At 35.6% G+C, this 16,734-nt stretch overlaps 2 protein-coding genes across 2 annotated transcripts in view; both read right to left on the bottom strand.

Annotated features, from left to right (window-relative positions):
• The window catches only part of KCND2 (potassium voltage-gated channel subfamily D member 2), a gene marked incomplete at both ends in the record, with an annotated part of 468,862 nt that overhangs the window by 395,247 nt on the left and 56,881 nt on the right, over nt 1–16,734 (bottom strand). The window lies entirely within an intron of this gene.
• LOC309810253 (large ribosomal subunit protein eL28-like) lies at nt 4,413–4,824 on the bottom strand (the record flags this gene model as incomplete). Its single annotated transcript, XM_082632216.1, has 1 exon — nt 4,413–4,824. One exon carries the CDS (start codon nt 4,822–4,824, stop codon nt 4,483–4,485), a length of 342 nt encoding a protein of 113 aa, XP_082488342.1. The 3' UTR covers nt 4,413–4,482.

Here is a 16,734-nt window from a genome sequence, read left to right as displayed (position 1 = left end):
CATCACCACCACCCCCCTGCCACTTTCCCTCATTGGTGTCCATAAGTTTGTTCTCTACATGTGTCTCTATTTCTGCCCTGCAAACTGGTTCATCTGTACAATTTTTCTAGATTCCACATATACGTGTTAATATACGATATTTGTTTTTCTCTTTCTGACTTACTTCACTCTGTATGACAGTCTCTAGATCCATCTACGTCCCTACAAATGACCCAATTTCGTTCCTTTTTATGGCTGAGTAAAATTCCATTGTATATATGTACCACATCTTCTTTACCCATTCGTCTGTCGATGGGCATTTAGGGGGAGTTGTTTAATGGATATAGAGTTTGTTTTGCAAGATGAGAAGGTTCTGGAGATTGGTTGCACAATAATTTAAATATATTTAACAATACTGAATTACACACTTAAAATGGTTATGATGATAAATTTAATGTAATATGTATTCTACCACAATTAAAAATAATCCAGACTTTAGTAAAAAATAATTTGAAATGTCTCAACCTTACAACTTATGTGGCAGAAAAGCATACTGCCAGGTGAAAAATATATGACCAATTATGTTCAAATAGGGTCAAAGGGATCAATCAAATGATCATTCCTCAAATTTTAGTACTTTTTATCCAGCCAGTTCTCCTAAGTTTTAAGCATCTGAACTATACCTTTTGGTTCACCAAAGATTCTCTCAGAAATATCTGCATAAAATTATGCATTTTTTAAGATAAGAGAAAGTTCTGCTCATTTCTCTTTTAATCTTTGATCTATTCATACTATAAGAGCAATTCAACATTTCTTACCCTGTGGGGGGTCTTCTCTCTATGACTGTGCTGAACACCCTTTCCTGTGGGCTACCATTATGGCTTACAAGTAACTCATTTATTGAGTTTACTGCCCAATTACCTTTTTCCTAAGGTGTGAGCTCCTTAAGGGTAAGCATGCTTCTTCTTCATCTATGTGTCCCAAGAACTCAGCAGAGAGCCAGGCAAGACATAAAAGTTTAGTATTTATTTATGGGATAATGGTGAAGCTAACTCTTGTAAAACCATCTTAAATAATTGAGAAGTTAGTTCCTCTTAGAGATCAGAACTATGGGGGGATAAAAGCCCACTTGCTCCTTCATCTTACTAAATATTATTTTACCAAAAAATAAAATATAATTTTTTCTTTTTTGATTTGAATGTCAAGAAACTAAATGCCAAAAGTTTGTCCTAAATAAAAGTTTACCCCTAGCACTAGTAACCTAGTATGAGTAATCTGGTATTATTACACCAATACTCCATCCTGTCTTATCCTTGCATCCATGCTACTGTAACATTATCTTGTTATAAACTATCTCAAGTCTATTTCAGAAGGAAGTGAGATATGATTAAAATATGTAAAATATGCAATATAAGGCTAAATATGAAGGAGCTGCTTCAAAGTTGTCTTTAGTTTCTTTTCTTTGTTCCATGAATAATGTCTCCCACATTTCCGTAGAATCCTAAACAGCTGTGCTCTCATTACTGCAATATCTGTTCTTATATGCTTTATCTTGTCTGGTTCAGTTCTGAGTAGGCGGTATAGTCTGTTCTCCATAATTTGTTTTCTAATGTATATCCACTTGTGTGTCATATTAGTTATTCTATTTTTCCTTAAACTGCAGCTAAATTAAGCTATTTTTCAAAGTAATAGGACAACCTAATGAAGACCCTTTCTATGTAAGATATGCACACTTTAGTTGGTATAATTAAGACAACAGAAAATATGATTTCCTTCATAACAATCTTAAACTGCAGAATTTAGGAGATCTATATCTAGATTTAGATTTGGGATAAACTGTGATGCTTTAGAAAAGTCTTTTGACTCCTTAGGACTAGATTACCTCAAAAGTTCTTTCCAAGTCTAAAATTATGGATCTATCAGTAATGTCTAGAATGATAGTTGAGGTGCTAAGCCCTTGCCTGGAAATAAGCATAAGTACTCATCAGTTTATACAATGCTTTCTATAAAAAGAAGCTACCCTGAATATCATGTTGAAATAGTTCTTTATTCAGATTAACATAAAATAAAAAATTCAAACTGTAGAATGCCAGATTATGCTTGCATTTGCTATGAGTTTCTTAATTAAGTATATTGTCAACATTATACTACTTTCAATACAACGTAGTTGCAAATATAGCTTCTCAATAATCACACAATTTCTCATCTTGGTATCCAGTACAGACATTAGTCTGGTCCAACTTACGACACTTTGTGTTTAAAGTACTTTAGTTCTCTACTCTAAATATCAATCAAAATATCCAATCAAGGGCTTCCCTGGTGGTGCAGTGGTTGAGAGTCCGCCTGCCGATGCAGGGGACACGGGTTCGTGCCCCGGTCTGGGAAGATCCCACATGCCACGGAACGGCTTGGCCCATGAGCCATGGCCGTTGAGCCTGCGTGTCTGGAGCCTGTGCTCCACAACGGGAGAGGCCACAACAGTGAGAGGCCCACATACCGAAAAAAAAAAAAAAAATCCAATCAATATATGAGGATTTCTTATGCCTTAGTAATTAAAGCCAATTTCCCCCTCAGACTAATTTCATCGCTGAAATATACTGCAAGTTTATTCCTACTCTCACTGTTATTTGCTCCTTGAAAAACATATCAGACCCTTTCCTGACAAACCAAATACCCTGAGTTTTGCAAGGCTGACCTGGATCGTTCACATCTTCTGTGAAGCATTATCGGGCTATCTAGTACTCAGGTGGCTTAAAATGACCTATCCATTTTCTACATTTTTGTAGTACCACAGACTTCATACCTAACTTCTAATTTAACACCTAGTAATACATCAACTCCAGAATAGAGCAGCTAGTTCATCTATAAGCACGTATCCTCCTTCTTGCCACACGTTAAGACTTCATTGCCCAAGCTCTTTGCATCTGGGTGAACCTTATGACTAGTTCTGGCCAATGCCATGTGGGCAAATACGATGTTCAACTACTCTGATGCCTGGCCTATGACACTTTTAAAATCTTTCATGCACTTTCCTCCTCTGTACTTTTCTTCTGGCTGTACACAGAGGATTCAATAAGGACTATAAGCTTCTAGGTGATCACAAAGGTCCTAAGTACCTCCATGAATGAAGGGATGGAATGAAGCTCCTCCCTCTGCCCCAATATACAACTTTATATGGTATCCTTGTTTTTCTTGGGTCGTTTTTTACTCCCCTCATTGACCACAAATGACTGAGGATATACCTCAATGCTTTTTGGAATTCTGTATATGAGCAAATACAATTATTTAATAACATTCATTCAACATGAGCATATTTTAATAGAAAATACATATTGTCTTTAGATTTATACTCTCATCGTTCAATAATATGCATTCCATATTCATAAAATATTCTAAATATTTAATTATTTTTAAAAATTGCATACTATTCAATGATCATGCTAATCATATATCTGTATAATTTTTAAAAGTAAAACAAAAAATTAACGCTTTAGTATTCACTATGAAAGAGAATAATGGCCAGATTTTCTTCTGATTGTTGTTCTCTATAGGTACTATAATAAGTAATATAAAGCTAGAAATTGAAAAAAGAAAATCTGTAAGAGTCCATGAACACATTCTCAAGTCACTGAAATAACACACAGTTGGTGTATGAATGAGTTCATGAATCATTTATCAGCAGTGACAGAAACAGAAATTATTTCCCTCAGAAGTCTATCTTTGTTACAGTACCCTGTAAATATGTTCAATATTTGAATCTTTACTTTTAGGGAGGGAACTAACATTAATTGAAGGCTTATTCTGTGCCAGGTGCTTTACATAAATCATTGTACTTACCCCTCACAACAACTCCTTGAGATAGTTATTTTTATCCCCATTGCAGAGATGAAATACCTTAATGAAGAAAGAATGCAGCTCACAAATGGCAGAGCCCTGACTGGAACCCACACCTGCCTTATTCTTTCATACTTTTTCTCTCTAACACAGAATTCTCTCCAGCATCTCTCATCTATGTACTTTTTCACGACACTTTGTGTTTAAAGTACTTTACTTCTCTATTCTAAGTATCAACATAAAAGTTCAACCAGTTATAATTATTTAGTGAGTTTCAACACTATGCTAGACAGAATAAAGTTTTAAAATTCATGCAAAAGTTTGCCTTTTATGAAAGGTCACATTGAAAGATGTCCACCTCCATTATAGATGATCCTTTCTATACTATTTTTCTCCTCTCCTCCTTGTAAATCTTGGCTTTTAATCTCCTGTCACCAGATTATTTTGCTCATTTTCTTCATTGTTGAAGTCACTTAATGACCTTGCAATTAACTCCTCCAAGTTTCCCAACTATTTTAGCTCTGGCCTAATGGTCACTCTTTCCAACATGACTCTTTTTTTTTTTTTTTTTTTTTCTTTAGGCAAGTCAGCTGACAGCTTTATTGCATTGGGGAAGTGGATAGATCGCTCAGGAGTTCTTGATGGGGCGAGTCCGCTTTCTCTTCGCCATCACAGGCTTCTGGCTGCGCAGGCCTGCTGGATGGCGACCACGTGCAAACCCGGGCAGTACTTGTTCTTTCGGATCACGTGCCGGATGCTGCTGAGGGTGGCCCGGGCGTTCTTGTTGATGGTGGTCCACATGTAGGAAGTGGCTGCCTTTCGCTGGCTGGATCTCCGCTTCATGACCACCACGACCCCTTTGCCGTCTGCCGCCGGCTCCACGCCCACAGTCCGGGGATGAATGAACCTGTTGTACCGGAAGGCGCTGCGGGCCTTCAGGTTATTGGGCTCGGTGCTATACGTCTGCTTGTTCCTCTTGATCAAGAAGCTGGTGCAGTTCAGCATGATCATCCATTGCAGATGCGCTGACGTGGCAGCAGCTCCCCTCGTGACAGCGGCCGGATATGCTCCAACATGCCTCTTGATTTAATTGACAACTTCAATATATGCATATATGATCCTTCCTGACATATGGCCTCTTGATTGCTTAATCTTCTTCCCTCTAAATATCTTGTCTTCCCTATTATCTCAGCCAATTAACTGCCTGGCCATTTCTAGACCTATTCATTGTTAGTAATGCCCATACTTTTACAATTCTGTTTCATGCAGTCTCAGTTCTCCGACCATCATCTCTCTTTCCTGCTCATTTGCTGCAGTATCTCAATCTTAACAGTCATATGCCCACTGGGACCTTCAATCTATTGAAGGACACACATCTCAGTCCATCAACTCCCTTCACTAGGCAAAATTACAATTCTGCTTGGATTTAAATCTCTTCAACACCTACACTTGTACAGCTAAATATGCATGTAGAAACACACAGCAACTCTGAATGATCTCACTTCAAAAATTCAATTTTAAAAAGTGTTGGAGGACTCTGAAGGCTGCCCACAATCATACTATATTTCACTAGTACATGTACTTTTCACTCTCCTTGAGGACGATTTCATACATCCTCCTTTCTTCTTAAATTTCTAACACCTCCATTCTAATACCCCCAGTTGATGGCTTTGCTTTGTCTCCACTGAGAAAACTGAAGCAACTAGAAGGAATCTCCAGAAACTCTCACAGCGACATGTATTCACTCACAATTGAACCCGTACACTTTGCTTTCTCTCAAGTTTCTGGATAATGATTATTTACTCCTCTCTAAAACCTTCCCTTGTGCACTAAATACAATTTCCATCACTTAACCAAGAACTGCACAATGGAATTGATTCCCTTTTCTCTGCATTATTAATTTTTTATTATGTAGTAGAGAAAATCACCACCAGCAAAAATGTTATTTTTCTCCCATTTTAAAAGAATCATCTTTTAAACCCCGTTTCACCTACCAGCTATAACTGATTATCTTCTCCCTTCTGCAGCAAAATATCTTCAGATATTTGACTATACCCAGTAATATCAATTCCATTTCTCCTAATGCTCCTTAATCCTCTCCAGTCAGATTTGCCCCCTGATCATTACACCAAAACTATTCATGTCAAGATCACCAATTACCTCTAAATTGCTAAATCCAATGGTCACTTTTCAGTTCTTATCATACTTATCAACATCAAGTATATTGTCCTTGACATATTTTCTTCACTTTGCTTCCATGATACCACACTCTTGATTCTCTTCTAACAATATTATTTTTACATCTCAACCTTCTTTGTTGGTTTCTCCTCCTCTTCCAGACCTCTTAACGTTGGAGTTCCCTAGATCTCAGTCCTTTATTCTCTCCCTCTCCTCTGTCTGCATCCACTACACCGTGGCCTCAATCAGCATATACATTTTAATAACAGCAACCATCACCCAAATTTAAACTTCTTGCCCAGACATGTTTTCTGAACTTCAAACTCCTATACACAACTGCCTACCTGCCAGATGCATTGCGTTGCCAAATAGATACCTCCCACTGACTTGCCCAAAACTGAACTTCTCATTCCCTTCCTCCTGCACACCTATTCCACTCAGTCTGTTTTGTTTTTTCATTTAAATGGATGACCCATCCTTTCAGTTGCTTTCAGACAAAAATCTCGGCTTCATTCCAGATATTTCCCTTCTCACATCCATATCCAATTCTGGGGAAATCCTGTTGTAATATCTTAAAATATATCCAGAACCTAATCATTTCTCACAATTCTCATTGCTACCACCTTGATACCAAGCCATGATTATTATTATTCCAGTGATTACTGAAATCATCTCTTAACTGGTTTTCCTGCTTCCATCTATGTGCAAATGATCTCAACACAACAGCCAGTGATCCTTGTCAAATCTAAATCATATCAAATCTCTCCTCTGCTACAAACCCTCTACCAGTCCTCTTCTTAGAGTGAAACTCAAGTCATTACAAGCACCAACAAGGCACTATAGTAACTGCAAGATCAGGCTCCACTTCCTTTCTGATCTAATTGTTCCCTCACTCATTCACCTCCAGCCACCTGAACCCCTTACTGAACACACCAGACATACTTATGCTCTAAAGGCTTTCACTAGCGTAACTCTTTCTTGGGATGTTGTCCTCCAGATATGTGCTTGCCTATGGCCCTGAACTACATCAAGTCTTTGCTCAGATAACATCTTCTCAATGACATCAATTTTCACCATTTAAGTGAAAAATGTAACCTGACCCCCTCTCCTTAGCTTTGCTTTGTTTTCTATAGCATTTATTACTTTCTCTTACCTAAATATTTTGTGTGTGTCTGTGTGTCTGTGTGTTCCCCTAATGTAACCCTAGTGCCTAGAATAGTAGACACATGGTATGTGCTCAATTAATATATAAAATAATAAATGGATCAAATAATGAAGTATAAGCTTATCAAACCTACACACACACACAGGGCTCTAAAGAGAATTGGAAATTTATCCTTTATAATTGAAATACGATGATAATATACATCTAAATGATAATTAATAATTCTATGTACAGAATAATAGAGTCTCAAAATTGTGAAGAACCTTAAAGCTCATATAATCCAGTCACGTATGAGATGTTTATGTTTCTTCTACATGTTTTCCCATAATAATTTTCTAGTCTATTACTGAATACTGCAGTAATGGAGGACCTTTTGCATAGTTTGCAATGAGACAACTGAAATTCAAGGTTAGTTAATGTTGCCTGATATTTTACAGCAATTAAAGACAGTAGGAATGATAGAATCTGAAACCAGGTCTCTTGCCTCCTAGTGCCCTTCATTACACTCAACTCTGTATAGAACACCTTTAGTGCATTTAAATATATGTTTACTGAATAAACCAAATGACTTCTTTTAAACTGGCAGTTACAAAATTTTTATATAATTGCAGTCAATTTAAAAACATTATCAAGTGTCTATATATGTAGATAACCCTCAAAATAAAACTTGAAAAACACTCATTTTAAAATTGAAATTATTTTGTAAGTTTTCTCATTATCAGGCAATGAGGCTGATAAAATAGTAGCATCAAGTGATACTAAGCCTAGGGAAAGAGAATTCACAAAATATCTGAGGGAGAGAATTCCACTGGTAACTTCAAAACGCCACTATACTACGCTCTAAGAAATCTGCCTTCATGTTAGAAAGAGGAAGACAAAAATGAAAGCAAGAACAGAAATAATGTAGATAAAACAAAGCCCTTTAAAGTTTCCCTCCCAAAATAACTCAAGCAAAGATTGACTCTATCACTTAGAAAAGTCACTGTACATTCTACTACTAGGTGAATAGAAAGAGGTACTAAAAAGAAACAAAACCCACAGAGTATGTCTGAATTGTGAGTTTTTCCTATTTTAATTATGTTTTGGAACTCTGCTCACCATAGCACGCTGTGATACAAAGGAATAAAAAACTAATAAATTATAAGAGTCAATGAAATGGTCATAATTAGGATGTCTAAAGACAACACAGCCATCACGAATAACAAAGTGCTCAGTGGTGTCATTAAACTGTTTAAATTTCTAAAGATCTTCCTGTCAGAGTTCTTCTGTAAAGATGTTATATTTAATGGATAAAAGGACAATTTTTATTACTGTGAGACTCTGAAATGTAAAACAGCTTGACATTTTTGATGCACCATGTCACAGCATATCATGTTCAAATAGACTTTATTCTGTGCAGCTCAATTATATATATTACCAAATGTAAAACAGATAGGTAGTGGGAAGCAGCCGCATAGCACAGGGAGATCAGCTCAGTGTTTTGTGACCACCTAGAGGGGTGGGATAGGGATGGTGGGCGGGAGACGCAAGAGGGAGGAGATATGGGGATATATGTATATGTATAGCTGATTCACTTTGTTATACAGCAGAAACTAACACACCATTGTGAGGCAATTATACTCCAATAAAGATGTTAAAAAAAAACTTTTAAAACTTCAAAAGAACACAGTATCTTAGAATCATTTCTCAGAAGGAGCAAATTCTTGTTATCATGTTAGAAAACAGAAAAACTTTGTTTTTAAAACAAAAACCACACCACATTAAAATATTTGTAAACTGATTCTCTTGAGTATTTTTCCTCCAAAGACTCTCTATATCTACTTGTGCTCTTGTTTTGTCATTATATACATATTACATACATATATAATATATATATGCATTTGCTTATATATACATTATACAAATGTATATATTAGTTTCTTAGGTCTAGAAAGTTAAAGTTATGGGAATAGGACTTTAGAATTCTAAGGAAATTTACTGGGGATCTACTCCAACCTCTTGATTTTACCAACAGAGGAACAGAAGTGAACAAAATTTAAAAACAAACACATCAACAGAATCCAGGTTAAATAGAACCTCTGATGGACCCTTATGTTTTATGTCATATACATATTAGGTTTGAAGATCTTTGCTTGAATAGAATAAAAAAATGACTTCAACTGCAAAGATTACTACCTGCATGGAAATTCATTCACAATATCCTTCATGTTTTAAATTACTTACCTGCAAAGGTTAAATAAATGTAAGAACCACAGTTGATTTGCCAGGTAAAGAGAAATAATATTATATGCTTGCTCTTATTTCAAAGCTAAAAAAGATACTATTTTAAAGATATGGGTCACACCCTGCAGTATGGTAAGTATGTACAGTCGTGAGGACATCTATTATTTTTCTTTCTTTTCCTTGTTATATAAGTTCTACAAAGAAAACAAAAACTACAACAAAAAAGCAGACCAAACCAGTGCTAACAAAATTACTTGCGGTGCATAGTCAGTTGTGACTGTTCATGTGGGAACAGAGTTTGGGATTGTAAACAAATCCTTGCTGGTGAGAAGATAATTTCTTAGACCAGTGTTTGTTTTGCTTTTTCTATTTTAGTGTTTATGAGAATTGCCTAGTAATCCTTTTCAAAATACAGATCTAGGCTCTCCTGTCAATCCAACCCCAACCTCTACCTACTTGGAGATTTTAATAAGCATCCTACCTGATACTAAGGCACTGGGTGTATCTGTAAGGTTAAGGGAAACATTTTTTCTCATCCTGTCTGCCCTCGACCTTTAGTATACAGATTGTTTCACAAAAGTACTTAATTCGAGAACTGGAATAACTCTAACTGCCTTGACATACAGAGAATTATTTTGGCTTGAGCACAACTCAGAATCTGAAAGATTTGTGTAATTATTTATCCATTTTTAAGAGGAATATTATTGCCACTAAGTATATCCTTATGCTACTAAACTGCAGGAAATAGATATAAACATTTTTACCATTCATGGAACCTGATTTCAAAGGTCTTCCTAGGGAAGAAGTTACATAGGCAAGCACATGACAGAATTTGTCAAGGGATCTGGAAATAACTCAAGCTAACATATTAACCACAAAAAAAAAGTAGGTGGAACTTTCATCTTGGATGACAATATGGCCAATTTAGGGGCAGTTTCAAGGTTAGGAGACTGAAGTGAAAAAGCAGGGTGACTATTAACAGAATCAAAGACTATCAGATTTAGAGATAGCTGAAGATATTATCCAATATAGTTACCCACCCTGTCCTAATTATATAATATTCTTGACAAGGCCTTGATAGTTTCTGATTAAATACTTCCTGTGACAAAGGAATGAGACAGGAAATTTTTTTAAAATGTAACTATGTTTATCCCATTTTAAACAATAGGGTTAGCAAAAAATAATTAGAATATATGGCTTCGAGTTTTTACACTAGGATAAGTTTTTACTTCTTAGCACTATTGGTTGTGATATTGCTTCTTTGTGCTTCCCTAAGTTTGATTAAGTATTTGAGCCACATAGGAAAAACCCATGATTAAAATGAATGTAGCAATTAAATTGTGCTTCTAATGCAGTAACTTTAGGGAAGTTTTACTATAAATGGCAATCCCCATACTATTGCTGCCAGGCAAGGCAAGGAAGAAGTAAATTAAAGAAAAATAAAAGACATGGACACACCTTGACTTGCTAGCAGGGTCATTTATATGTCTCCTATCTGTACTACTTCTTGAAACCCAATCCTACTCTCCCCACCCTCATCTCATCAGTGGGAGGAGGGGTGTGACTTGATGGGGACTTAGCACAGTCAGGCTGTAGTCTTCAAGGAGTCATCTCCAGAGGACTTGTCACATCCACCTTGGACAATAGGTTCTTAAACTGTGACAGTATCTTACTGTGCAGAAAAGAATTGGGGGAATAAAAGGAAAAGCTAGTTTTTCTTTATTTACTTCATCACAGATTAAAATCTTATGCCTAAAAAACTTACATACTAGGAAGACTCATGATATTTTAGCATGGTGGGTCCTGGGAGTGACACAAATAAACAGTTTCTACTGCTGACCCCAGGGCCTGTTAGAATTTAAAGATGAAGTGACACGCATATTCCCTTCTCCAAGTTTTCGAAGTGGAACCTCTGCATACCTTTTACCCATGAGCCAAGTTGCCTAGACTCTTAGGACAAACACTAAAATATGGAAAGTAAGGTTTTGCTGAATGTCATTGATTGGTTTGTTTGTAGGCTCTCAGACGGTTAACTTTTACTCCAGACCTGGATTGAAATGTATGTTCTTCAAGTCAGAAACAATTATCATCTCTCTAGTAAGGACACATAAGTTACTGTAGAAACATAGTGAACCTAGCCCAAACAAATGAGAATGATCAGAAAAAGAAAGCAACTAATTCTATAGGTATGTGATTAAAATGATTAGAAAATCGAACATTTTTCCAAAGAGACAAGATGAAATGAGTGACCCTGGAATCACCACTGACTGCCATTAGTTCTAGCCTTTGTAAACAGGTAGAATACCTACCATCAGTCTTCAGAATGTCATCCATTCAACTATTTTGAAATTTCTATTTTGTTGCTTAAATATTCTATTCTGTAGGCTAATCTGCCATGGCTATTTTACCAATTTTGATGCTCCCATGACAGGGATTTAAGACTTTTCTTCTTCTAAACCTAGAGTTTCCTCTGCTCCTCTTAAAGAACTGTCCACTGCAACAGAAAACCAAGATAAAAGTAGCTTAAAATGTCAAACAGATATATTATCTCAAGAACCTAGTATCTCTCCACCCTTACACTGACAAAATTCTGATTATGATTAATTTATATGAAATAAAAATTACATTTACATGACATTTAAAAATAAAAAAATTTAAACTTACTAACAAGTTGTAAAGATCTAAGGCACCGAGAGATGTTTTGAAAAGTATTTTGGAAGATGGTCCTCAAAGACTGTCTACAAATACATGAAATGGAGTAGAATTTTGGCAACAATAATTTATTTTTATTAATTCTAATAGCTATTCTACTGAATCTAGTATCAAAGTGTTATTATGGATGGAACTGGCTAGTTAAAATGTCTGTATTAATCAAAATGAAAGAATAAGTATAATATAATCAGTTAAATTTCAGAGAGTCAAAATTAATGCAACAAGTGGATTGCATTCTAGAAAAAATATATATTTAAATTCTTTGCACAACTTTCAAATTTTATTTTTCTTACCCTACCAACTGTGCCATTGTGGCAAAGATCCTGAAGTGCTTCATTAGAAACTGAGTTTGCTCGTTTGAGAACAGTTTAGGTTACTTTTCAACAAATGAGGTTGAATTGCTAAGAATCTGTCCATCTTTTATCATCTTTTTCTTCTGGTGATTGACAGCAACCATTTGCAGGGTGGCTGATCTGAGTGGAAAACGAAACTCAGCCTTCGTAAAACCCAGCCAACTAGTAAAAATACATTGGAACATAATTACATCAACTAATTTGTAGTTATAATAATCTCTGATTACTATAAGCTCTTTATAATTTGAAAACAAACAATATTTCCATTATTTCTTGCAATAAACCTATGAAGAATTCAAGAAATGAATTATTAACCCTCTTTTGCAGATAATCTTGCTGAACCTCAATTTTCTTAACACATCAGAATAACAAGATAAGTAAGTGACTGAAACAGAATCAGACTCAGGTATTTGTTCCCCAGCCCCATGCTCTTCCAATTATCAGACAATACTGTAAGGAATACCTGTTATGAAGATAAAGTCTAGAAGATATCCAAAACACCAAAGACTGTCCACAGCAAATCTGGATGCATTTATTGATTTACATAATTTATAATAGCATGTGAAGTGAAATGATTTTGAATCTGCTAAATAAGTTGTCTTTATTGTGTTGGCCAAATTACTGATTGCTTAATTTCAAAAGACTTGTCTAGTTCTCTTTTCACTTATTATAAAATGATTTTATGTGAACCTTTATATAAAATTGTCAAATTTAGGCTCCATAAGCTAAAGTAGATCAGTGATTAATATCAATATTTTTTGTAAAATGAAAGAGGGAGAAAGAGGGAAGAGGAAAGACACATTTTAAGCAACCAAGTAACACTGAGCTTTTATAATTTGTTGCTGTTTTGTAAAACTCTCCATGTGGTCATCTAGAGCAGGTTTCCGTCCCAAGTTTTCTGAAAGACTACTTTAAAAGAAGCTTCAAACTGGGATGCCAGGGTATTAAAATTTCAGTGAAGCATTTAAGAAAAAGTATGGGATATAAAGGCATCAATAGCCATTCATTTGTACTGGAAACACTACTTGATTAAATGAAAATCTAACTGTTTTGGGTTTCTTACATTTAATAAAGAACCTTCCAAAAACTGTCACCCACATCTACCTACTTTTCCTTACTCGACATAATTACTCCCCTCAAACTTGTTTCGTAAATGTATCACTAATTTTTAAGCATGAATAAAATATATGTGGAGCCCCATCCACCAGAGGGAAGACAGCAGAAGCAAGAAGAACTACAATGCTGCAGTCTGTGGAATGAAAACCACATTCACAGAAAGACAGACAAAATGAAAAGGCAGAGGACTATGTACCAGATGAAGGAACAAGATAAAACCCCAGAAAAAAAGCTAAATGAAGTGGAGATAGGCAACCTTCCAGAAAAAGAATTCAGAATAATGATAGTGAAGATGATCCTGGACCTCAGAAAAAAAATGGAGGCAAAGGTAGAAAAGATGCAAGAAATGTTTAACAAAGACCTAGAAGAATTAAAGAACAAACACCTAGAAGAATTAAAGAACAAACAAATAGAGGTGAACAATACAATAACTGAAATGAGAAATACACTAGAAGGAATCAATAGCAGAATAACTGAGGCAGAAGAACGGATAAGTGACCCAGAAAACAGAAAGGTGGAATTCACTGCTGCAGAACAGAATAAGGAAAAAGAATGAAAAGAAATGAAGACAGCCTAGGGACCACTGGGACAACATTAAATGCACCAACATTCGCATTATAGGGGTCCCAGATGAAGAAGAGAGAGAGAAAGGACCCAAGAAAATCCTTGAAGAGATTACAGTCGAAAATTTCCCTAACATGGGAAAAGAAATAGCTACCCAAGTTCAGGAAGTGCAGAGAGTCCCAGGCAGGATAAACCCAAGGAAAAACATGCCAAGACCCACAGTAATCAAATTGACAAAAATTAAAGACAAAGAAAAATTATTAAAAGCAACAAGGGAAAAACAACAAATAACCTACAAGAGAACTCCGATAAGATTAACAGCTGATTTCTCAGCAGAAACTCTACAAGCCAGAAGGAAGTGGCACAATATATTTAAAGTGATGGAAACAAAGAACCTAAAACCAAGATTACTCTACCCAGCAAGGATCTTATTCAGATTCGATGGAGAAATCAAAAGCTTTACAGACAAGCTAAAGCTAAGAGAATTCAGCACCACCAAACCAGCTCTAAAACAAATGCTGAAGGAAGTTCTCTAAGTGGGAAACACAAGAGAAAAAAAGGACCTACAGAAACAAACCCAAAACAATTAGAAAGTGGTCATAGGAACATATATATTGATAGTTACCTTAAATGTGAACAGATCAAATGCTCCAACCAAAAGACACAAGCTCACTGAATGGATACAAAAACAAGACCCATATATATGCTGTCTACAAGACACCCACTTCAGACCTAGGGACACATACAGACTGAAAGTGAGGGGAAGGAAAAAGACATTCCATGCAAATGGAAATCAAAAGAAAGCTGGAGTAGCAATACTCATATCAGATAAAATAGACTTTAAAATAAAGAATATTACAAGAGACAAGGAAGGACACTACATAATGATCAAGGGATCAATCCAAGAAGAAAATATAACAATTATAAATATATATGCACCCAACTTAGGAGCACCTCAATACATGAGGCAAATGTTAACATCTATAAAAGAGAAAATCGACAGTAATACAATAATAGTGGGGGACTTTAACACCTCACTTACACCTATGGACAGATCATCCAGACAGAAAATGAATAAGGAAATACAAGCTTTAAATGACATAATAGACCAGATAGATTTAACTGATATTTATAGGACATTCCATCCAAAAACAGCACACTACACTTTCTTCTCAAGTGCACACAGAGCATTCTCCAGGATAGATCACATCCTGGATCACAAATCAAGCCTTGGTAAATTTAAGAAAATTGAAATCATACCAAGCATCTTTTCTGACCACAACACTATGAGGTTAGAAATCAATTACAGGTAAGAAAAATGTAAAAAACACAAACACACGGAGGCTAAACAATACGCTACTAAATAACCAAGAGCTCACTGAAGAAATCAAAGAGGAAGGCAAAGAATACCTAGAGAAAAATGACAATGAAAACATGATGATCCAAAACCTATGGAATGCAGCAAAAGCAGTTCTAACAGGGAAGTTTATAGCAATACAATGGCTACCTCAAGAAACATGAAACATCTCAAATAAACAATCTAACCTTACACCTAAACGAACTAGAGAAAGAAGAACAAATAGTAAAAGGAAAGAAACCATAAACATCAGAGAAGAAATAAATGAAATAGAAACCAAGAAAACAGTAGCAAAGATCAATTAAACTAAAAGCTGGTTCTTTGAGAAGATAAACAGAATTGATAAAGCTTTAGCCAGACTCATCAAGAAAAAGAGGGAGAGGGCTCAAATCAATAAAATTAGAAATGAAAAAGGAGAAGTTACAATGAACACTGAAGAACTACAAAGCATCATAAGAGACTACTAAAAACAACTCTATGCCAATAAAATGGACAACCGGAAAGAAATGGACGCATTCTTAGAAAGGTATAACCTTCCAAGACTGAACCAGGAAGAAACAGAAAATATGAACAGACGAATCACAAGTAATGAAATTGAAACTGTGATTAAAAATCTTCCAACAAACAAAAGTGCAAGACCAGATGGCTTCACAGGTGAATTCTATCAAACATTTAGCAAAGAGCTAACACCCATTCTTCTCAAACTCTTCCAAGAAACAAAAGACCCCAAATAGCCAAAGCAATCTTGAGGGAAGAAAACGGAGCTGGAGAAATCAGACTCCCTGACTTCAGACTATACTACAAAGCTACAATAATCAAGACAATCAATATGGTACTGGCACAAAAAAAGAAATATAGATCAATGGAACAGGACAGAAAGCCCAGAGATAAACCTATGCACTTATGGTCAACTAATCTATGACAAAGGAGGCAAGGATATAAAATGAAGAAAAGATATTCTCTTCAATAAGTGGTGCTGGGAAAACTGGACAGCTACATGTAAAAATGAAATTAGAACACTCCCTAACAGCATACACAAAAATAAACTCAAAATGGATTAAAGACAAAGTGTAAGACCAGACACTATAAAACTCTTAGAGGAAAACATAGAAAGAACACTCTTTGATATAAATCACAGCAAGCTCTTTTTTGACCCACCTCATAAGAGTAATGGAAATAAAAACAAAAATAAACAAATGGGACATAATGAGACTTAAAAGCTTTTGCACAGCAAAGGAAACTATAAACAAGAC

This window comes from Mesoplodon mirus (assembly GCF_964341445.2).
Source record: "Mesoplodon mirus genome assembly, chromosome: 9".
Classification (NCBI taxonomy): Eukaryota; Metazoa; Chordata; class Mammalia; order Artiodactyla; family Ziphiidae; genus Mesoplodon; species Mesoplodon mirus.
The sequence above is the reverse complement of the archived record's forward strand: the minus strand, read 5'-3'. Positions and strand labels throughout refer to the sequence as shown.